The sequence below is a fragment of the Mustela erminea genome, chromosome 4, assembly GCF_009829155.1.
Source record: "Mustela erminea isolate mMusErm1 chromosome 4, mMusErm1.Pri, whole genome shotgun sequence".
NCBI lineage: Eukaryota > Metazoa > Chordata > Mammalia > Carnivora > Mustelidae > Mustela > Mustela erminea.
The window spans coordinates 119,192,815-119,217,357 of NC_045617.1; the positions used below are offsets into that span (position 1 = coordinate 119,192,815).

A 24,543-nucleotide genomic window follows, 5' to 3' on the forward strand; every position below is an offset into this window, starting at 1 on the left:
ATCCATGAATAATTTATTTTTATTTTAAAGATTTTATTTATTTATTTGACAGAGAGATCACAAGTATGCAGAGAGGGAGGCAGCGGGGGCAGGGGGAGAGCAGGCTCCCAGCTGAGCAGAGAGCCTGATGCAGGTCTCAGTCCCAAGACCCTGAGACCGTGACCTGAGCCGAAGGCAGAGGCTTAACCCACTGAATCACTCAGGCGTCCCTAATTTCTATTCTCCCAAAGTGGAATCAGTATTTCCCCAGTTGGGCCATGATGAAAAATGATCCAAATTATTGGCCTAGAGACCATGGGAGGTTGGGGGCAAATCTTGAGGATAGCAGCTATCATCTTATAAGGCAACTGCCTCCACATATTTCAAGTTTTTAGTAGTGGAAGTTGTTATCCTCCACAAAAGGGAAATGAGACATTTCCTAAGGTCTAGCAAGTTCAGGGGAATCTGGGACTCAATATCTCCATTTCAGGTACAAGTGTGTCTTTCTCTTCTTATCAGGGCATTGATTCTGATGTAAGAGTTTCCTTTCCTTTTCTTTTCTTTTTTATCTTCCTTTCTTTCTTTCTTTCTTTTGTTTTCTTTTTTTTTTTTTTTTTTTTTAGAGAGAAAGCACATGTAAGCGAGAGGGGACAGCAGGACAGGGAGAGAGAGAAGAATCTCAAGCATGCTACCCACCCAGTGTAGAGACCGAGACAGGGTTTGATGCAGGGCTTGATCTCACAACTTAAGATCATGACCTCAGTTGAAATCAAGAGTTGAACTCTTAACCGACTGAGCCACCCAGGTGTCCCTGATGTAGAAGTTTTAACAGGGCTGTGCGTTAAGTCTTCTATGTAATTCTGCTCTTGTTGCAATCAAGTCCTGTGCTTGGTTCTCAGCTTAATCCTCCCTCTAGTTGCAGGATATGTATGTCTTTCATGATACTGTCATAGGGACATTCTGGCTCTCACACCCTTTGAGTGTGTGGTTAGTTAACATGACCCTGTCATTTTCTACATTCAGCACATCAGTGGCACTTACAAGAACCCAAAAATGAGGGTCTAAAAAAACTTTCAGTAGACATGATAGTCAATAGTGAAATATTGAAAGTTTTCCCTGTAGGATCAGATCTGAAACTAGAATGCTCACTACCACCACATCAATGTAACATTGTATTAGAGGTTCTAACCTTTATAATAAGGCAAGAAAAAAATAAAGATTTGGAAAGAAGAAAACCCTGTTATTATTCACAAATGACATAGGAAATCCAAAAGAATCCAGATAGAAACTATTAGAATTAATAAGTAAATTTAGTGTGATCCCTAAGTATTTAAAAATAATCTGCACTTTTTATAAAAGTAACACTCAGAAAATGAGATATATTTTTTACAGATTTATTTATTTATTATCTTAGAAAAAAAGAGAGAGAGAAAAAGCATGAGCAGGGGGAGGGTCAGAGGGAGAAGAAGAGAATCTCTAGCAGACTCCTTCCTGTGCCCAGAGCCGGACCTGGGGGCTTGATTTCAGGATCCTGAGATCATGATGTGAGCCAAAACCAAACAACCCAAGCACCCCCAAAAACAATTTTAAAAACTCATTTATAAGTACATAAAATAGCCAGAAAAATATATAACAAAAGATGTATAAGATCTCTACAATTAAATGTTCCAAACATCAATAAGAGTGATACAAGTAAAAATGGAGTGGGAACAGGGCAAGCTCTGCTCAGAAACATTAAAAAAAACCTGATCAGAATCAACCTTATAGAACTCTGGAAGGTAGTGAAAAGCTTACAGCAACCAACTGAGTGCTTAACTAGGAGAAAGTCCCCTGTAACAAGGCAAGAGAGCTTTGAGATGTTTTCACTTAGTCTTGCCTACTCCCTGGCATGCTGGCAGTCTCAAAGATGGCATACTGTATTCCCAGTATGTGTACCTCGTACCAGAGGAAACAAAATGCACTTCATCCCCAAGGAATTATGTTTGTCTATTTTGACCTGACTAGAGTTTTTCTGAAGGACTGATGTAAGGGTCCTACCTTTGTTTCCCTATTTCTAAATTCTAGTGTATGTGCTGCCGAAGCGAGCACCCTATTTCTAAATTCTACTAGGGCAGAACAGCTTATGCAGAGAACATTCTTTGAGAATACTGAAAGACAAATGAACAAACCGCTGCCCCCTGGAGCAAATATAGCTGTTGCAGCAAACAGCAGACACCATAAAAAGCTGGGAGGAAAAGCCAGGGAGATTTGGGAAACAGGGGTCTTGAAAAGCTCTCCTGTAAACTGGAGAACCTCAAAATCCACACATTCTGGCTGGTCCTCAGGCTCAGCGCAAGTAGGAAGGGAAGACAAAGAAGGAATTGTTAATGACTTACCCAAGCACTGAAGGAGTTATTGCAAACCAGAGCTAATCTGGAAAGACCTGAAGAGTTATTTTCCTTTCCTTTCTTTAAAAAAAAAAAAAAAAATTCAAGATGTCCAGTTTTCAACAAAAAATTATGAAGCATGCAAGGAAAGAAGAAAGTATGGCCCATTCACAGAGGGAGAAAAGGAAGACGTCAATAAAGAGACAGAAATGATAAAAAGGAACCAAATAGGAATTCCAGAGCTGGAACGTAAAACAACTGAAATGAAAAATCCACTAGAGGTTTCAATAGCTGATTTGAGCAGACAGAGAAAAGAATCAAGAATAGGTCAAATGACATTCTCCAGTCTGAGGGTAGAAAGGAAAAAAATATGAAGAAAAATGAACAGAGCCTAAGAGACCTGTGAGACACCATCAAGCACACTAACATAAGCCCAATGGGAGTCCCAAGAAGTAGAGGAGAGAAAGGGGCAGAAAGAATATTTGAAGAATTAATAGCTGACCCCTCAAATGTGAAAAAAGACAGGACACTACACATCCAAGAAGCTCAAAAATCTTCAAGTAGATAAACTCAAAGAGATCCACATTGAGACACACAATCAAACTGTTGAAAGCCAAAGATAAAGAAAGCAGCAAGAGAGAAGTGGATCATAACGTGCAAGGGATAATCAATAACTATTAATAGCTGACTTTAAATCAGAAACCATGGAGCCAGAGGCAGTGGGATGATGTAATTAAAGAGCTCGAAGGAAAAAAAAAAAAAAACCTGCCACCCACAAATTTTACATCCAGCAAAATGAATCCTTCAAGAATATGGAAGAAATTACGACATTCCCAGATAAAAGTTGATGGAGATCTTTGCTAGTAGATCTGCTCTATAAGAAATGCTAACGGGACCTCTTCAGGCTGAAATGAAAGGACATTAGACAATCTACATGTAAAGTACTGAATCTGGAACCTGAGCCCACACAGTACACAAACATTAACTCAAAACGGACAAAAGACCTAAAACTATAAAACTCTTAAAAAACTTAGGGAGAAGTTTCATTTAGTGATGGTTTCTGAAAAATGATACTGAAGGCACAAGCAACAAAAGACAAAAAATAGAAAAATTGGACCTCATCAAAATTTAAAACTTTTGTGCATCAAAGGACACTATCAAGAGAGTGAAAGGACAACCCATAGAATGGGAGAAAATACTTGCCAAAAAAATATATATCAGGGGCATCTGGGTGGCTCAGTCAGTTAAGTGTCTGCCTTCAGCTCATGTCATGATCCCAAGGTCCTGGGATTAAGTCCTGCATTGGGCTCCCTGCTCCACAGGGAGCCTGCTTCTCCCCATGCCTCTGCCTCTCTCTCTCTCTGTCTCTCATGAATAAATAAATAAAATCTTTAATATATATATATCGTAGAATGGGAGAAAATATTTGCCAAATAAATATGTAAAGGCTCTCCTATCCAAAATATGTAAAGAACTCTTACAACTCAACAACCAAAGACAAACAACCCAACTTAAAAATGGGCAAAGTCTACTGGGTATTTACCACCAAAGATACAGATGTAGTGAAAAGAAGGGCCATCTGTACCCAATGTTCATAGCAGCAATGGCCACAGTCACCAAACTGTGGAAAGAGCCAAGATGCCCTTCAAGAGACGAATGGATAAGGAAGATGTGGTCCATATATACTATGGTGTATTATACCTCCGTCAGAAAGGATGAATACTCAACTTTTGTATCAACATGACAGGACTGGAAGAGATTATGCTGAAGTGAAATAAATCAAGCAGAGAGAGTCAATTATCGTATGGTTTTACTTACATGTGGAGCATAAGGAATAACACGGTGGACACTGGGAGATGGAGAGGAGAAGGGAGTTGGGGGAAATTGGAGGGGGAGTTGAACCATGAGAGACTGTGGACTTGAGGAACTAACTGAGGGTTTTGGAGGGGAGGAGGTGGGATGGGTGAGCCTTGTGGCAGATACTATGGAAGGCACGTATTGCATGGAGCACTGGGTGTGGTGCATAAACAATGAATTCTGGAGCAGTGAAAAGAAATTTTAAAAATAGGGGTGCCTGGGTGGCTCAGTGGGTTAAAGCCTCTGCCTTCGGCTCAGGTCATGATCCCGGGGTCCTGGGATCAGGCCCCGCATCAGGCTCTCTGCTCAGTGGGGAGCCTGCTTCCCCCTCTCTCTGCCTGCCTCTCTGCCTACTTATGATCTCTGTCTGTCAAATAAATAAATAAAATTTAAAAAAAAAAGAAATTTAAAAAATAAATAAAAATTTAAAAAAATAAAAAAGATAAAAATGGGCAAAGTGCTGATGGAAATGTAAAATGGTGCAGTTGTTGTGGAAACAGAAGAGTAGTTCTTCAAGAAGTTAAACATGGAATTACCACAGGATCCAGCAATTCCACTTCTGGGTATACAGTCAAAAGAACTGAAAACAAGGATTGAAACAGATCTTTGTTCACCAGAGTTCCTAGTAAGATTATTCGCAATAGCCAAAAGGCGGAAGCCACCCAAATGTTTATCAATGGATGAATGGATATACAAAATATAACCTATTCATATGATGAAATATTATTCTGACATAAAAATGTCTGAAATGCCAATACATTCTAAAACACGGATGACCCTTGGAAACATCCCAAGTGAGAGAAGCCAGACACAAAAGGCTATATGTTGTACGATTCCATTTATATGAAATATTTAGACCAGGCAAATTCATAGAAAGCAGATTGCAGGAAATGTGTGGACGAGAGAATGGAGAGTAACTGCTTAATGGGTATAAGGTTTTTGCTTGGGGTGATGAAAAAGTTCTGGAACTAAATGGGAAGAAATCAGAGAGGGAGACAAACCATGAGAGACTCAACTCTAGGAAACAAATTGAGGGTTACTGGAGGGGAGGTGGGTGGGGGTGTGGGGTAACTGGGGGATGGGCATTAAGGAGGGCACGCTCTTGATGGAATGAGCACTGGCTGTTTGTTATACACAACTGATGAGTTACTGAACTCTACATCCGAAACTAATGATATACTATATGTTGACTAATTGAATTCAAATTAAAAAAATTTTTTTTAAGATTTTATTTATTTATTTGACAGAGAGAGAGAGAGATCACAAGTAGGCAGAGAGGCAGGCAAAGAGAAAGGAAGGGTAGCAGGCTCCCTGCTGAGCAGAGAGCCCGATTCGGGGCTCGATCCCAGGACCCTGGGATCATGACCTGAGCCGAAGGCAGAGGCTTTAACCCACTGAGCCACCCAGGTGCCCCTCAAATAAAAAATTTTTAAAAAACAATTTAAAAAAAAGTTCTGAAACTAGATAATGGAGATGGTTCCCCAGCATCTTAGATGTACTTCAACACAACATTGCTTTTAAATACTTAAAATGTGAAGTATTATATTATGGGTAATTTTTTCAATTTTGTTTATTTAATAGGTAGTAATAGCCTCAAAAATCTTTTATCAGATGTTTGATCACCTTATAAAACTTTTGGTCTTTGAGCTTGAATGCGGAGCTTTACTCCATCAATGATACAATTTTCTTATAGTGCATTCTGAAGTTCTTCTGAAGAAAATAGAATCCAATCCATACTCCTGTGAAATCCCGTCTGTTTGTCAAATCCATGCCTCTGTGAAATCCAGTGCACTTTTGTACATGGGCAAACTATGCAAAATGCTCTCTCCGCTAACTCGAGGCTAGGGACTTTTCCTGACAAAAGCCACAGGGGGCGAGTCCTTGTCTGCAGCATCCGTAACGCCCCTCGCTGCCAAAGCTACCATCTTTATTGTGTGTATTTTACAACAGTGAAAATTATTGTAGAAACTATTAAAGACTTAATAAATGTAGATTATATAATATTCACACAGTGGAAGTTTCGATATTGTAAAGATATCAGTTCTTCCTAAATTGATCAATAGATTCAATGTAATCGCAGGCAAAACCCCAGCAGGTTTATTTCGTGGAAAATGTCAAATTGATTCTGAAATGTATCTGGAATTGCAAAGGGCAAAGCATAGCAAATACAATCTTGAAGTAAAATAACAAAGTCGGAGATCCTACACCAATAGATATCAAGATGGTGTGACGATACAATAATCTGGAAGACAGGGTGTTGGGGCAAGGATGCACAGTCTAATGTTATGCATTTTCTGTATCCATTTCCCACATTAGAAAATTGAAAGTGACTCTGGGGCACCTGTGTGGCTCAGTGGGTTAAGCCTCTGCCTTCGGCTCAGGTCATGATCTCAGGGTCCTGGGATCGAGCTCCACGTTGGGCTCTCTGCTGGGCAGGAAGCCTGCTTATCCCCGCCCCTTTGCCTGCCTCTGCCTACTTGTGATCTCTGCCTGTCAAATAAATAAATAAAATCTTAAAAAAAAAAAAAAAGAAAATGAAAGTGACTCAAGTGGAAAAACTGTGAAGAAAGCAGGTGAACTTGAGACACTAGAGAGGGGCACCTGGCTGGCTCAGTCAGGGGATCGTGGGACTCTTGATCTCAGGGTTGTGAGTTTGAGCCCCATGTTGGATGTAGAAATTGCTTAAAAAATAAAATCCTCAAAAAATTAAATTTAAGAAAAAGGGACTAGAGAAACATGTATATTGGAAATGATAAAGTGTGTTAAGAGATGAAAGCATAAAAAGATATATGCATGTATGCACGTGCTTCCATTTCCTATGAATACCCTATTTCTCCTGTGAGAGAAAATACAGACAAATGATTTAAATGTTGTTCATTCTGGAGAGCTTTACCATGCTCCTTCCAAAGAATACACTGCACTGGAGGGAATAATGCTAGAAGGAACTAAGTTGGAGGACAAGCAGTGTTAAGGACTGAAGTGAGCCCGCCCCACAACTTCTTAAGTTGACGCCCTTGCATAAAGAAAGACCATGTGAGGAAACCAGTGAGAATGGTGGCAGACTGCCAGCCGAGGAGAGAGGCCTCAGGAAAAACCAAACCTCCCGGCATTTTGATCTTGAATTTCAAGTCTCCAGAACTGTGAGAAAAGAAATACCTATCATTTAAGCCATACAGCCTGTGGTATTTTGAAATGCCAGCCCTAGCAGACTAATATTCGACAACGAATCATTAAAGGAAATTTTACTTATTTGTTTTTTGAAGTTTTAATTTATTTAAGTAATTTATTAAGTAATTCCTACACCCAGCATGGCGCTTGAACTCACAACCCCAAGGTCAAGAGTCATATGTTCTTGCAGCTGAGCTGGGCAGGCACCACTAAAGGAAATTTTAGATCATGGAAACAGAATGATCACTGTTGCTTATAAGAGATCATGATCACAACAAGAGTAGAAAAATCGCCTTCAAAAGTGCAATTTCTGGGGCGCCTGGGTGGCTCAGTGGGTTAAGCCGCTGCCTTCGGCTCAGGTCATGATCTCAGGGTCCTGGGATCGAGTCCCGCATCGGGTTCTCTGCTCCGCGGGGAGCCTGCTTCCTCCTCTCTCTCTCTCTGCCTGCCTCTCTGCCTACTTGTGATCTCTCTGTGTCAAATGAATAAATAAAATCTTTTAAAAAAAAAAAAGTGCAATTTCTGGGGCACCTGAGTGACTCCATCACTTAAGCAGCCAACTCTTGATTTTGGCTAGGGTCATGATCTCAGCATTGTGAGATCCAGCCCCACATCAGGCTCCGCTCTCAGGGTGGGGTTGGTTGATATTCTCTCTCAGGTCTGGTTGGTATTCTCGCTCTCCTTCTCCCTCTGCCCCTCCCCCTCACCTCCCTTTTTCCCCTCTAAAAGAAATAAATATATATTTTTTAAAAATACAATATCCAGCACAGCCTAGGGTGGTCAAACCCAAAGCACAAACACAAGCAAATGGAATGTAACACTTGTCCATTTTTAGTTTCTTGTCATGCTTTGTCAATACTTTCTGAAGACAATTCACAACCATTCACTTCTGAGACTTGTTGCCAAAGAAAGCTGATTACCCACCAGCTTCTTGGATCCGGACGTGGATGAAACTTAGACATTTACTGTTCCACTCCTTCTCAAGCTCATTCTTGTTCACCTTCATCCACCACTAAATGGCATCAGGGACTACAACCTCCATATCTCCCTTCTCACTCATCTCCAGCCTCACTCAGGAGACACTGCAATTTCAGGAACCACATTTTAAAACCTGTCTTATTTATTTCACTATTGCTGAGTGTTATTTGCCTCCATTATGCGTCTTTAACGTATCATTTCACTGTTCATTTACATTACAGTACGCAATTGCTGAAGTTAAGAGGAAAACACTCCTATCTGATGTTACTGCACAAATAAACTCATTAATGAGTTAATTAAGTGTTCAACAATTAAGTAACTGGTTTTAAAGGCTTTACATTAAGCAGAAAAACCTGGTTAATTGTTATATATTTTTTCTAGACTGTTTCAAGCACTGAGGGAAATTGATTGGGGTTTTTAGACATGCTGGAAATACATTATTATTTGTTTTCATTTAAAATAATGACATAAGGAGAGGGAAAAATAAAACAAGATGAAATCAGAGAGGGAAACTTTTTTTTTTAAGATTTTATTTATTTATTTGACACAGAGAGAGAGATCATAAGTAGGCAGAGAGGCAGGCAGAGAGAGGGGGAAGCAGGCTCCCTGCTAAGCAGAGAGCCCAATGCGGGGCCGATCCCAGGACCCCAGGATCATGACCTGAGCCGAAGGCAGAGGCCCAGCCCACTGAGCCACCCAGGTGCCCCTAGAGAGGGAGACTCTTAACCATAGGAAACCAACCAACAGTTGCTGGAGGGAAGGGGAGAGGGGAGTGGGTAACCAGGTGATGGGCATTAAGGAGGGCACGGGATGTAATGAGCACTGGGTATTATTACAATTGATGAATCACTGAACTCTACTTCTGAAACTAATAATACACTATATGTTAATTAATTGAATTTAATAAAATAAAATAATGACATACAAAAATAGAATAACGACTTATAGACTCCTACTACCTAAAAATTCACTTTCTAACATGTTTTTAAGAATGGATTCCTAAAAGTCCTGAGGGATGCCTGAACTAGGATAAAAGGTACTAGGAAGAATAAAATCATACAGTTTATCATATTGTTGTATAGTTAATGCTGCATCCCATTAGAAGACACCTATGATTAACCATGAGTGATGCTGAGATTGAACCCCTAGATTAGGGTGGCGACATGATCCCCTGATTTACAGTTAATGCTTTCCCTCTTGAAACTAGAAAGTAATCTGCATGGTGTTCCTTTGACTCTATATGCATGTTTAGAGTAACCAATCATCTATTGTTGGTTCTTTTTTTCATCTATTGGTTTTAACACCAATTGATAATCCTTACCTGAGTCACTAGTTTTGTTGGAGCTTGTGAAATTATGCTTTTTCTAATTCTTTTATTTCTTTTACATTACTTAGCATTTTGTGAAGGTTTTGTTCATTATCTCGAACTATTCAGTTATCCTAAAATAAATTTTTACTGAAAGAGCAAAATAAATGCTTTCTATTTTCCCTCTAATTATGCCAATTTTCAAAGTAAGTAGTTGTTTTAATAGTTGCCTTAAATGGTAAAAGTGAGACTTCTGGACTATTCTCATTTTGGGTATCATTACAAAACAATGAATTTTCATCGATTCAGTGTGTTCAATACAATTACTCTTTTAGTTGCTCAGAGTGTTGTAACTTTGTTCAGCGGGAACACCTTCATATGGGCTCCTGGGTTCTTTTGATATGACATTTTCTTCTACAGCTTGGTTTCTCCTTCCTTCCTTCCTTCCTTCCTCCTTCCTCCCTCCCTCCCTTTCTTCTCTCTTTCTTTCTTTCTTTCTCTTTCTTTCTTTCTTTCTTTCTTTCTTTCTTTCTTTCTTTCTTTCTTTCTTTCTTTCTTTTGTTCATTCTTTCATCTCTAGCAGGCTCTATGCCCAGCATGAAGCCCAACATGGGACTTGAACTCACGACCCTGATATCAAGACCTGAGCTGAGATCGAGTTGGACACTTGGCCAACTGAGCCACCCAGACACCCCACTTGTATAGCTTTCTTGTTTTTAACATAAAAACATGTCCCAGGCGCACCTTGAAACATGCCTGCTTTAGACCTGGAACCAACAGTTTCTTAAAGAAACCATAATTTGCTTTGGTTTTTTGTTCATTTCTTTCGTTTTCCATTGTTACTCTTTAGAAATTTTTTAAATGGAAGAATAGTTACATATACTATAGTATTCGTTTTAAGTGTACAACAAAGCGATTCAATATTTATATACATTAAGAAATGGTCACCATAATAAGTCCATTACCATCTGTCACCAAAGTTGCTACAATATTATTTATTATATTCCCTGTGCTGTGCAGGCCATTCTTTGTTTTAATGGGGAATGGTATTAGAGATCACAACAAAGGCACTAGGGTTGCTCATTGATTCTAACCCATTTCCATGGACAGAACTAGAAAAACACATATTTGAAAACTCATGAATTCATATTGATTTTTCATTTTTCACATTATTATGTTTTTACTTAGTTTCTTTGGTGACATAGTATGTATTCTCTTATACTAAAAGTTTATTATTTACATTATTATATAATTAATATAATTACTTATACTTTAACCTATTTATAAGAAAAAACTATATTTTCAAAATTCCATTACTAATAATACCACAAACAAAAGAACTTCTGAAAGAAGTTTAAAATTTAAGAGAATTTAATATTTAAGGATTTAAAGTTTAAACTGTAGAGAGTGGCGCCTGGTGGGCTCAGTTGGTAGAGCATGTGACTCTTAATCTCAGCGTTGTAGGTTCAAGCCCCATGTTGGGCACAGAGCCTACTTTAAAAAAAAAAACAAAACATTAAAATATTTAAAAATAAATAAAAGTTTAAAATTATAGCTGGAGGTTTTTTGTTTTTGTTTTTGTTTTTGGTCCCTTTAAGGTCGTAGTCTTCAGAATTCTTTCTGTGATGATGCTGCCAAGGTGATATGGTTCAATTTATTTATTCTCAAATTAAAAGAATTTTTAAAATTTTTTTCTTTTCTTTGTCAGAGAGAGAGAGCACAAGCAGGGGGTGGGGGAATGGCAGGCAGAGGAAGAAGCAGGCTCCCTGCTGAGCAAGGAACCCAAGGCTGAACTCAATCCCAGCACCCTGGGATCATCACCTGAGTTGAAAGCAGATGCTCAACCAATTGAGCCACCCAGGTGTCCCAAAAATTTCTTTTATTTTTTTGATTAGGTAGTGGAATTACACAATTCAAAGTACACACAGAGGAATCTTAAAGTACATGTAGTCTTCTTTCTGTCCTTCCCTCAACTTCTTTCCCATTTTTATTGTTTTCTTGTTTATTCTAGTAGTGCTTCTTTTTGCAAATATAAGCAAATGCACTTTTCTTATTTGCTCCCCACCCTCACTGTCTCTCATATAAAACATAGCATATTACGTGTAACTGTTCTGCACTTTGCTTTTTTTTCCCACTTAACAAAATATACTTTCTACATCAATGCATAGAGCAACCAGTGATTTTAAGAGTCAAGCAGAATGTTTTATTAACTTGGACCAGCACACAAACCAGAATGTATTTATAATATAAAATTTCTGGGGGCGCCGAGGTGGCTCAGTCAGTTGGGTGTCCGACTCTTGGTTTTGGCTCAGGTCATGATCTCAGGGTGGTGGGATCAAGTCCCACATGGGACTCCAAGCTCAACACGGAGTCTGTTTGAGATTCTTTCCATTCCACCCTCTCGCTCCCCCTCTGCTCCTTACCCTGCTCATGCTCTCTCTCTCAAATAAATTAATAAATAAAATTTTTTTAAAAGTCTTTATAAAATTTCTGATCAGATACCCTTAAAGTGTATAGCTATTCCCAAACTTATTTCTCAATCTTTAAAAAAAAAAAACTGGCAATATATACACAAATTATAATTTAATTTATACAATTATCTAGAGCTCATATATGTGTATATTTAATGTTTTTATTCAATCCATAACTATAGATAAATTTATCTACCCATAAATCACTGATGCCATCAAAACACAAGGGCCCTTTTTTTTAACCTTAACCACAATACCCTTATCACAACCAAAAACTTTAAGAGTGACTCCTAATATCATCAAATGTCCAGTCAGTTGTTGAGTCCCCACTTGTCTCCTAGGGGCCATAATTGTTTTTTAAACCTTTTTAAAAAACTATGATCCAGATAAGGTCTGGGCACTGTGGTTAATATGTGTTTTATTTATTTATTTGTTGGTTGGTTGGTTGGTTGGTTTATTTGAGAGAAAGAGCCTGAGTGGGGTGAGGAGGGTTAGAGAGAGGGGGAGAGAAGGAACACAAGCAGACTCGCTGCTGAGTGTGGAGCAGATGCGGGCCTCCATCTCACGTCCCTGAGATCACGACCCAAGCGAAAATCAAGAGTTGGCTCTTGATCTTGTGGCTGCGAGTTCAAGCCCCCTGTTGGGTGTCGAGATTACTAAAAAAAATAGATAAATAAACTTTAAAAAAAGATCTTTCAAACTACAGGTTTCCCTCTTTCCCCTTTGTCCCTTTACAATTATTTTGGTGAAGAAAGTGGGGTGTGTTTGTTCCTCAGAATTTCTTGCAGTCTCAATTTTGCTGATCACTTCACTGTTATGTGGTTTAACATGTTTCCCTGCCCTCTGCATTTTCTGTGAATTGGTAGTTATATTTTGAGGTCTGATCACATTCAAGTTTAATATTTGGGGCCAGACTGATTCGTAGGTGGTGGTGGTATTTTCCATAAGAAGCACATATGGTTCAGTTGTTTCTTTTTTGTGGTGTTTGCAGCCACTGATGCCCAATGCCTACATCCATTAGTTTATTCATAGCTCATTTATTTGTTTGTTCGTTTTATTGTGGTAAAATATATGTAACATAAAGTTTGCCATTTAAACCATTTTCAATTGTACAGCTCAGAAGGGATAAGTATGTTCACACTGTTGCACAACCATCATCACCATCCATCTGCAGAACCTTTATCATCTTCCCAAATTGAAACTCGGTACCCATGAAATAATAACTTTCCATTTCCCCTCTCCTCTCAGCCCCGGCCACCGCCATTCTACTTCCTGTCTCTATGTACGTGGCTGTTCTAAATCCCTCATGTAAATGGAAATAAACAATATTTTTCCTTTTGTGACTGGCTTATTTCACTTAGCATAATGTCTTCAAGATTCACCCATGTTTTGTAATGCATCAGGATCTCTCAACTTTTTTTTTTAATTTATTTTTTTTAATAAACATATAATGTATTTTTATCCCCAGGGGTACAGGTCTGTGAATTGCCAGGTTTACACATTTCACAGCACTCATCATAGCACATACCCTCCCCAATGTCCATATCCCCACCACCCTCTCCCATCCCCCCTCCTCCCAGCAACCCTCAGTCTGTTTTTTGAGATTGAGTCTTTTATGGTTTGTCTCCCACCCAATCCCACCTTCTCTCATTTTTTCTTTTCCCACCCCTCAACCCCCCCACATTGCATCACCACTTCATATCAGGGGATCTCCCAACTTTTTAAGGCTAACTAAAATTCCAATGTATGTAAATATCATGTTTTGTTTATTCATTCATCCATGGGTGGACACTTGCTGCAGACATGGTGATGTTTCCTAATGAATTCAATCTAAAATTACAAGGCAGGGGCGCCTGGGTGGCTCAGCATTAAGTGTCTGCCTTTGGCTCAGGTCATGATACCAGGGTCCTGGGATCGAGCCCTGCATCGTGCTTCCTGCTCAGTGGTAAGCCTGCTTCTCCCTCTCCCACTCCCCTTGCTTGTGTTCCCTCTCTCACTGTGTCTCTCTGTGTCAAACAAACAAAATCTTTAAAATAAAATAAAATTACAAGCAAAGCAGTGCCAATATACGAAACATATACTGCAGCAAAATCATCAAAGTTGTTGAATCGCAGGCAATGTCAAGCTGCTGTATATACTTCTTGTGCTATCAAAAGTTAAAACAAAAAGCAAGATCCCCATTCCCACATGGATTTGCAGCACACATATTTTCTGAGCTCGAACTACAGTTCCAGCAGTGTTTTTCAAACCTCGGTACAAGTGCAAAGAAAATTTCTGTATTTCATTTAATTGTGCAATTGAGGAGTTTCCACTTAACCTTCATTTGGATGTGATTAATCTACAAAGTAATGACATGATAAAAGGCAAATCTCAAGGGAAGAATATAAAAGAATTCTATAAATGCCTTTCAGGTGATGAATACGCTCAATTAAAATTACATGGTATTGGATTAATAACAGTATTTGGCAGTACTATCTGTATGAAGACATTTTCAAAGACAAAATACAAGAAGTCCCATCACAGATCAGCATTAACAAATAAACATTTGCAATTGATTTCGATGACAGGGAACACTAACTTTGTACCTCAATTAAGCAGATGTATATTATAAAAAAATTGTACTCAATCATTATACTTTGAGTTTTGTCAATAAAGAATTGTGGAAATTTGTTTTAATTTTTATACACTTATATAATATCTTTGATTTTGCTTCCTGACATGCAAAGCCTAAAATTACTATCTGATTTTTATAGCATAAGTTTGCTAACCCTTGGTGTAGAAAAACACTGGACAAGTACAGCCAGCTGCTTCTAGCCATTCAAATAAAATCCTTGATCCACTCCTAAGTTCTACTCCTGTCTTCCACTCAGTAAATGGCCTCTTATTCAGTTACTCAAGCCAAAACTCTAGCGGTCTTGCTTGATTTTTTACTTTCCCACAATCCCTGTATTAATTTGTTAGAATGTCCTCTGTCAGTCTTACCTCCAAATATAATAGCTTTAATCCATCTACTTCTCTCCATATCTGCTGCTTTTATCCACCTCTTGGTTGCCCTACTGATGTAGTCTAATTGGTCTCCCCATTTCCACTCTTGCCCCCTAATGACCCATATTCCCTCTGTAGCTAGAGGAATCTCTTTGAAATGTTAAAAGATCATTGCTCCCCTACTTTAAACTCTTACTGCCTTCCCATTGCATTTTGAAAGAAATCCAAATGCTTTAACAGGATCTGAAAGGCTCTATATAATCCAGCCCCAGCCCACCTCTCCAATCACATCTGTAATGGACTGAAAGTTTGTGTTCCCCCAAAATTCATACATTTGAAATCCTAACCCTGACTGTGAAAGTATTAGGAGGGGTGGCTTTGGGGAGGTGATTAAGTCATGAAGGTAGAGCCCCATGAATAGGATTAGTGCCCTTCTAGAGACCCAAAGAGCTTCCCTTCTCTTTCTACCATGTGAGGACACGGTAAGAAGATGACCATCTAGGAACCAGGAAGCAGATCCTCATGACACTCAATCTGTCGGCGCTTATTCTTGGACCTCCCAGTCTCCAGAACCGTGAGAAATAAATTTTTGTTGTTTATAAGCCACCTAGGCTATGGTATGGTTATAGCAGCCCCAATAGACAAAGACATTATCTCATTCCCAAGTCTGCTGGCTTTCTTGTCACACATACCAGTCTTAATTTCTTTCTTGGCCTTTGCATCTACTAAACACTGTACCAGAATCATCTCTGCTTCCCTACTTTGCATGTCTGGGTCTTCTCCTTTGGACACTAAATCGATGTGTACAGTGTGCCTTCCTTTTCTGTTATGCTCCACATTATGATCTGGTTTATTTTCTTTACAGGACTGGAATGTAATCTTACAAAGGCAAGCCTTGTCCAGCATGCCTAAACAGCACCCACATGTGATGGGTTATAGGGGATAGCTGGCACATACGTATGGGAATGCCAAGGAAGTTTCATGATGCAGTGAAGTAAAAGCTACTCGGACTACTAGGGCACATAGTAGAGGTCCTACCTTGGCCTAATGATCAACTTTCTAAAAGAAGTGATGCTTCAGCTGGTATCTGAAGAGAGTAGGAATTAGCCCACTGAAGACTATTTCTATGTAGGTAACCATCGAGGCACAGAGATTAGCACGAGGGGCAAAAAATGCAGAGGCCCAAGGGAGACATGAGCAGCAAGAGTGAAGTAATTGGGAGCAGATCTTTGGACTTCATCCAAGAGCAGGAGGGAACAAATGAAAGGTTTTGGAGAGCTAGTGAAACAGTACTTTATGCTTTAGAAAGATGCCCATAGTGTGCGGAGACAGAGAGGGAAGCAAGACGGAAGATTGCAGTGGCAGTAGCGGGAGCCAAAGAATGCATCAGTTTGAAATATTTAGGAGCTAGGATTGGTAGGACAGGTATGGGAGGTGAGATACGTGCCCAAGAACGCTCCCAGCTTCCAGTCTTAGGCATTTGGGTGGATGGTGGGACTTTTACTAAATCTGGAAACAATGGAAGCAGCTGGCTGGAGACGGGTACAGTATTTTAGACATATTGAGCTTGAAATGTCTATGAAGCACCTACATAGCTGGTGTATACAGCCATCTCTTAACGTGCCAATCCTGCTCTTCTCAACAGTGCTGGGTACAAAGCAGACTCTACTGGGGTTTTTTTTTTGTTGTTGTTGTAAGTAGTTCCAGTCCAAGCATGGAGCCCAATGTGGGGTTTGAACTCACAACCCTGAGATCAAGACCTGAGCTGAGATCGAGAGTCAGACCCTTCAGCGACTGAGCCACTAAGATGCCCCAGCAGGCTCTATTGTTGAAGGGAGGAAAGAAGGAGGAAATCTAAGTGGGTCTGGGGTAGGGGTTGTCAGGAAAACTGGAGATATAAAATTAAGGGTCATCAGTATTTAAATGGTTTAACTTAGAAAAGTGGATAAAAGGGATGCCTGGGTGGCTCAGTTGGTTGGACGACTGCCTTCGGCTCAGGTCATGATCCTGGAGTCCCAGGATCGAGTCCCGCATCAGGCTCCCAGCTCCATGGGGAGTCTGCTTCTCTCTCTGACCTTCTCCTTGTTCATGCTCTCTCTCACTGTCTCTCTCTCAAGTAAATAAATAAAATCTTTAAAAAAAAAGAAAAAGAAAAAGTGGATAAAAATCACCGAGGAGTGTATAAAGTTAGAAAAGGATGAAAAGAGCCCTGAAGAACTCTAGCATTTATGAGAAAGGTAGTAACATTTCCCCTTTAGTTGAAAATATTTTTCCGTTTATATATGTGCCCTCTGTGAGAACACTGATCCCAGTAAAGGTGTGGGGAACTAACAGTTCCACTCATAGTAACAGTTAACATTTATCGAGTTTACTGAGGGCAAGGCACCATTCTAAGCATTTCACATGTACTAACTCTTACAGACCCATGAGCGTAAGTGTGAACAAGGAACTCCAGACAGAGAGTGAAGGTGCTGGACGGAGGGGATAATTAAAAAAGCAAGTGCTCTGGGAAGGGAGCTAGCCTTGGTAGAAGGAGTGACATCTCTTCCACTATAAGGAGGAAAGGACAGAGGCAGAGAGGTACACTTTTTATTTTTTATTAAAGATTTTATTTATTTATTTGACAGACAGAGATCACAAGTAGGCAGAGAGGCAGGCAGAGAGAGAGGAGGAAGCAGGCTCCCCGCTGAGCAGAGAGCCCGATGCGGGGCTCAATCCCAGCACCCTGGGATCATGACCTGAGCTGAAGGCAGAGGCTTAACCCACTGAGCCACCCAGGCGCCCCGAGAGGTACACTTTTAAATTTGTTTAAATCTTTTTAAAAACTGGTTGCTTGGAGTTTATTTTCCACTTTGTGCAAGGCATTATGTTTACAGGTGTCAAGAAGGCTTGTGTGTGGTTTGGATAATAAAGAGTGGGTTTCTCTCAACTTTCTTTTTGGTGTTTCGCTGTTTTGTTATAAAAGAACCCAACTGCTTCTGCTCACTGTTGCCTGCCTAGTCTATGGGGAGGGGTGGGGCTCTGATGAGCCTAGCACCTCCTGAAGTCTGGTAGCTGGTGATGGCCACTCAAAGCTGGGGCTGGGGCTGGCTTTGACAGACTGGCCACCAGGCTGCTTCCAGAGCTACGTCACAAATGATTGTGCTGCTGGAGGCCTGGAAGATTCCTAGCAATCTGAGGACTCCAGCACTATAGCCAGGGGTGGTAGAATGGATTTCCCAAAAGAGAAGTTTCCCCACCAGTGACTCGGGTTGGCTCTGGGGAGACTGGAGTGGTTGGGGATGGTTACCCCAAGATACTCTGCACTTCAGCAGAAGCTGTTACTGGAAGTGGAACCTAGGTGGCGTGGGTAATAGTGTGGGTTGTCATAAGCAAGCCATTGGAGGGCATGGCTGCCATACTGTTGTTTTTGGGCTAGTGGGAACACCTGCACAGCCCCTCACAAGCCTGGGTATACCAAATCCTAGGTCACAGAGCCCATTTGTTGAGGAGACTACAAAAGGCTGTTCCATGACTGAGATGGGGCACCAGGTGTAAATCCAGGTCTTTCATAAAGGAACCTGTTTTCTGTTTAATTCCTAGTAACTTCAAAACAAAACCAAAACTCTGACGTGTTATTTTAATTGGCTTACAGTAGAAATTACAAAGCACTATGGGGATTAAGGAAAGGCAAGAAGTAATTCTGCCTTAAATTCAGAGGGCAGAGGGGGAGGTTGGGCAGGTTCACCATTTCTTGAGCATCTATTAAGTGCCAGATATATCTGAGGCTTTAAGGATCCCAATATGGGCAACATGTGAAGATTGGGTGGGCCTCTCTGTTCTTGTGGGATGGCTAGCACCATTTTCTACCCTTCTATCACAGGACTTTAGGCCTTCCCCTTAAGGATTACATGCCTATTTTATTGCCCTGGTGGAATATACCAGGGTGCTCTGGCCAGAGGACAGACCTGGGACAGAGGGAGAGGGAAAGAATCTCAAGCAGACTCTGTGCTGAGCCCCATGTGGGACTTGATCTCACGACCCTGAGATCATGATCCGAGCCAAAACCAAGAGTCGGAATCTCAAATGACTGAGCCACCCAGGTGCTCCTCTCTCCTGGGAAATTTTATCTTAAGTAACACAAGAAATAGGAATGACTAGATCATCATCACAAAACATATGACCAGAAAAGATTCCCCAGGAGTTCCTGCTCCCTGGACCCCAAGAGCTTACCCTTACCAAGGTCTTAACCTTCCAAAGGCTGGTCCTTTACCCCTTCCTTTCATTTAAGGAGCATACTTCCATATAAAGGAAGTATATAAGCATACTTCCCCACATACTTCCATAGATTCCTGCTTTGATAAGGTTAGTCAGAGCCAGCTTCCCTTGCTTGTAACCAAAGGATCCTGCTCAATGACAGATAGGCTCACCTCACTTTATCATGCTTCCCTTTAATGCACTTTGCAGATATTGCAGGGGGTTTTTTGTTCTTTTTTTTTTTTTTCTTTTTAACAAACTAAAGGCTTATAACACGTCTCTTGAAGGTCTGCAACGGAAGGTCTGGAGCAAGTCTACTGGCACCATTTTTCCAACAATATTTCTCACTTTGTGTCAGTGTATTACATTTTGGAAATCTTTCAATTTTTCAAACTTTCTCATTATTAATATATTTGTTATGGTGATCTGTGATAACTACTTGTTGAGAGCTCAGATGATCGTATTTTTTAGCAATAAAGTATTTTTTTAAGATAGATTTTTTTTTTAAGTAGGCTCTATGCCGTGTGGCGACCAATGGAGAGCTTGAACTAATAACCCTGAGATCAAGACCAAAGCTGAGATCAAGAATCCAATGCTTAACTGACTGAACCACCTAGGTGTCTTGTGGTATATATATTTTCTTTATGCCTATAATGCTACTGCAGACTTAATAGGCTATTATAAAAACCTAACTTCTATATGCCCTGAGAAACTAAACAATTCATTTGACTAGCTCTGTTGCAGTGGACTGGGCCTGTAGTATCTCTGAGCTATGTCTGTAGTCACCCATGGAACGTGTGCCAAAAGAATGGCAGGTGGGTGTGATTTGGTAGTCCTGACCCCTTTCCCAATGTGTTTATAGTCCTTACCACGGGGATGGTACCATGGCATGGCTCTTTAGAGAGGCTGACAGATCACAGCTAGAATTCACCTTCATAGCCATAAAGTCACATTTTCAGCCTCTTCTGGGTGCCATACCTAACAACTTTTAACGAACATGCTTTGGGGAAAGCTATGAATCCCCGCCCTAGTTATGACTTCGACTCACGTCCACCCACATTCACCCACCCACATTGTTGCCATGCTCTGGTACACAGAGATCTTTGTGAAACCTTTGCTGACTTATAAGGGCTTCTCTTGGCTTTCTTTATACCACTACAGTAGCCTGTACTAACGGACTTACCATACCACATTGTCATTATTTGTCTAGCTTTGGTAGTGACTGTGAACTTTTTGAGGTCAGAGTATAACAGGGTCTAGCATAGTGCATCGCACTTAACGTTTATAGAACAAACCAAACAACAAGTAAACATACACAAAACATAAAGCCAGGGAAGACTATAGGTAAAGATCATGTGAACCAACTCCTTTAAAAAACAAAAAGAGAAGCAATTTAGAGATCCAGATCACCCCACAAAAAAAACCCAAAAACCAGTTCATACTCTGAAAGACAAGGTAACTTACCTGAGATCATTCAGTGGCAGGTCAGGGCCTAGAATCTGGCCCACTGACATCCAGGACAGTGTTCTCTGCACCAATGTGAAACCATCCCATTCTTCCCCCCAAATCATAACCCTGATGCATAAGGAACATATCCAAGTCTTTGCAACTCTGTTTTCAGGCTCTCTCTCCCACGTAAATTACTCAATCCAGTCTATTGCCAGCTTAGGTTTCAGGGCAAAGTTTATTTAAAGAAATTAAGTAACCTGTGACAATCTCCCCATTCCAATATCTACTTTTCTATCTCTCAACAAAGGGCCCATCATGTGTGAGTGGGATGGAAAGAGGGTGTGGTCCTACTGTACAGTTACTCTTCAGCCTTCTGTATGTGCTGTTCCAATCTCGGACAACAGCCACTTGTTCAATAGTGGTGCTACCCTGAGAGCATTTTAGGTCAGTGGCCATCTCCTGAGTTCATTGGTCACACTCCAATCACTGTAATCAATATAAGGGGGATCAGTGGTAGACAAAGGTAAAAAAGAGGCACAGGCTGTTGAAGGAATATCCTCTATTAAAAAGAGGGTTCTAAGAATGACACATGGAATGCTTAATTTGTTAAAGTGCTCAACTACAACATTAAAAACAGAAGTGTTGGGAAGGTGCAGAGCAAGTTATGATCGGAGAAGCCTCTGGAAAGAGCGAACAAAAGAAAGTACTCTTTCTTTTTAAGAGTACTTAAAAAGAACTCTGCCTACATTATTTCAGCAATGACAAGGGAGAGGAGAGCATAGAGCTTATTAGTTTTCGAATTCTTAGACCTTGGAATCAAACATCCCTACAAGGGAGACCAGCTCCTCTATCACCACATGGAGACCAAAATGAAACATTTATCATTACATCTTTTTGCTCTAACTCTTCTCTCACCAAACAAACTTCTAACCTGAAGGTTTCCTCCATAATAACGTCAATTATGGGCAAGTGATCAATTTATGTATGCCCTGTAAACTACCTTCCAATGGGGTCGTTAGTAAAAACCTGGAGATGAGAAATAGGACTTCCCAAATCTGCCACGTTGACACCCACACTTAAGAACAAGATATCCAGAATGTACCTATTTTCTTGGCATGATTACAAGATCCAGGAGAGGGGTGCAACGGTTGTGAGGGGAAAGTATCCAACAGCAGCAGTGGCTCGCTTATCCTAGAAATTAGTGTACAGCCTCAGCAGTCAGTTGTAAGTCCAGTGAGCAGTGGCCCAACCCTGGCCCTTGCATAGGTCCCGATGGCGAAGGAAACAGGCATGGACTCGGAACCGACGGCCACAATGGGGGCAAGCATGCAGGGCTCCAGCATGGGTCTTCATATGCTCTGTCAGATGATGCTTCAGCTTGAAGCGCTTATTGCAGATGCCACAGCCAAAGGGCCGAAGGCTGAAGGTCAGCATGATGTGCCGATCACGCTTTGGCTTCACAGCAAACCGCTTCCCACACAAGCAACCAAAGCGTTTTCCATCGGCAGGGGGTGTACCTCCTAACTTGACAGGCCCGTGCACAGCCTGCCCTGCACCCCCAGGTCCCCCACCCCCTGACAGGATTTCATTACCATGAAGATCCACTGGTTTCCAGGATGGACCTCCTCCTCCTCCATATGTCGCCCCTGCTCCTGAGGGCAGCAAGAACCCTAGCTGTCCATTCCCTTCAGTGTCCCCTCCAGGAAACACTTTGGTCTCCTCCTTTGTTCCTCCAGACTGAGTTCCACCTCCTGATACCTCTTCTTTAGGCTCAGAGGGTTCCTGCTTAATGTAGAAGACTTTGGGGGACAGTGCAGTGTGAGGGGCAGGGGGCTCAAGTGGTGCACTCTCACCCTCTGAAACCCTGCGGGGAGTAGTGGATATGGGCAATGGGTGGGATCCATGAGGACAAGGGAAAGCCCCTGATACTCTCTGAGGCTGAGGTGTCTGAGAGGGCGCTGTGGACCCCTGGTCCTCCTCCTCCTCATCTTCTTCTTCCTCCTCTTCCTCCTCCTCTTCTTCAACTTGAATCTGTAACACGTCTCCCAGTTCACTCCCCTCCCCTAAAACAGGGCTCTCAGTAGAGGTGGAAGACTGCATGGGGGTCTGGAAAGGGGAAGAGCGAATGCACCAGCCTCCTGGAGAGGATGTGGTGGAAAGAAGTGTGTGGTAAGAGGGCGCCCCTCGGGTTGAAATTCCACCACCTGAGGTTTCAAGTTCTCTAAGAATCTCTGAGCACTGATCAACTACTTGCCACATCTGGAGACCACTGGCCACAAGGAGGTGGGCAGGGAGAGCATCCAGTGGCAGACGGAGGCGTCCTGAATAAATGAGCTGCAGCAGCCCCTCGAAGGCATCGGCTTCAATGACGCTAGGCAGAGTGAGACGCGGCGCATCCCCCAGAAGAAGTTTGTCATGGAAGTAAGGAGAGGCAGCGGCCAGCACTGCTTTGTGAGCCCTAAGTTCCCGACCCTGCACCAAGAGGGACACATCACAGAACTTTCCCTCTAGCCTGTGGCGGTTCAGGGCTTCCAATAGCACTGAGCTATGCTGCGGGAACTCGATCTGGATGGTCCGTGGGGCCGGGCTGCAGGTCGGGGAGGGGGGTACAGGGGGCATAGGCGTCGCGGTATCCATATGGCCGCTTCAGAAAGAGCGAGATCCCCGAGGACCAGATACAAGAGACGAAGAGCTGGGGGCGGACCCCCTCGTGGGATGAAGGCTGTGGAGGAAAGAGATGGGGTCACAGAAGCTCTGGGTAAGGACAACTACGTCTCCTCACACAACACCCGCCTCCCCAACCCAACAGGCGGAAACTTTTCAGTCAGTGGTAGTTTCTGCACATCAGTCCCGCGCACTCCCCCACCAAGAAAAGAAAAACGAAACAACCACAAAAGACCAACCGGTGTTTCACTTCCTGGGCCTGTGGAGGAAGATAAGGAGGTCCTTCAAGCCACGCGCCTGACCTCGCCGGCCCCTGACCACTAGCGCCCGCCGCTACACTCCTCACGGTGCCCAGAGGTGCACTTCTCTCCCAGGAAGCCGCGGCCGCCAGGAGAGCGTGAGCGCCGGCCGGGAAGCCCTTCCCGCCGCCACGCCCCCGCCGGTACACACGCGGGACAGGGTCGTAGCGCGTCCGCGGTCACTGTTCAGTACGGGGCCGGAAGCCGCCGCCTTCCCACCGGACGCCAACGCCAGGTATGGTGGGCGTTGCCAGAGCCGCAGCCAATCGGAAGGCAGTGGCCTACAAGCCTCGTGTTGATTGGTTGCGCGGGCGAGAAGGCGGTGAAGAAGGAGGTCTTTGGCCCCCGAGCTGAGGCGGATGGGGAGGCAGCGCCTGCGGGAGGACCGCGGGCCAGTCCTCGGGACACCGTAGCCCGGAAGGAGGGGGCGACTCCTAAACCCCGCGGGTGATTAAATTTAGCGCCTGTCCCCAGCTAGGTGCTGAGAAGGAGAGATTAAGTGGGCATCCATTGTGTGGGCCGCCATGTCCCACGTCACCTCGTATCCTTCCCCATCCCTGCAAGATAGGTATTGCCGCACTCAGTTTCCTCGGGGGAAACAGAGGCTGGCAAGTAACGGGCCTAGGATTAGAACTCAAGATTTGCTAAGGAACCAAGTTCTTTTCCCCATTCCCTGAGGGAGCATTTTAACTAGCAATTAAATAAACCTTATTTCTAGGTCATTACTAAACATGTATGTATATGTGTGTACATATATACTTGGAATTTTTCTTAATCAGATAATG

General features: G+C 42.1%; 1 protein-coding gene across 1 annotated transcript; it reads right to left on the bottom strand.

Moving 5' to 3' along the window:
* Positions 1–21,014: 21,014 nt before the first annotated feature.
* ZBTB9 (zinc finger and BTB domain containing 9) lies at positions 21,015–24,001 on the bottom strand. The gene is made up of 2 exons (XM_032340668.1): positions 23,699–24,001; positions 21,015–23,517 (listed from the first exon to the last, which is right to left on the bottom strand). The coding sequence occupies exon 2, from the start codon at positions 23,430–23,432 to the stop codon at positions 22,014–22,016; it is 1,419 nt and encodes a 472-aa protein (XP_032196559.1). The 5' UTR covers positions 23,433–23,517; positions 23,699–24,001; the 3' UTR covers positions 21,015–22,013.
* Positions 24,002–24,543: the final 542 nt, after the last annotated feature.

What these genes read in the sequence shown, in the direction of transcription:
- ZBTB9 (XM_032340668.1), bottom strand. Translation starts at nt 23,432, where the DNA reads ATGGATACCGCGACGCCTATGCCCCCTGTACCCCCCTCCCCGACCTGC.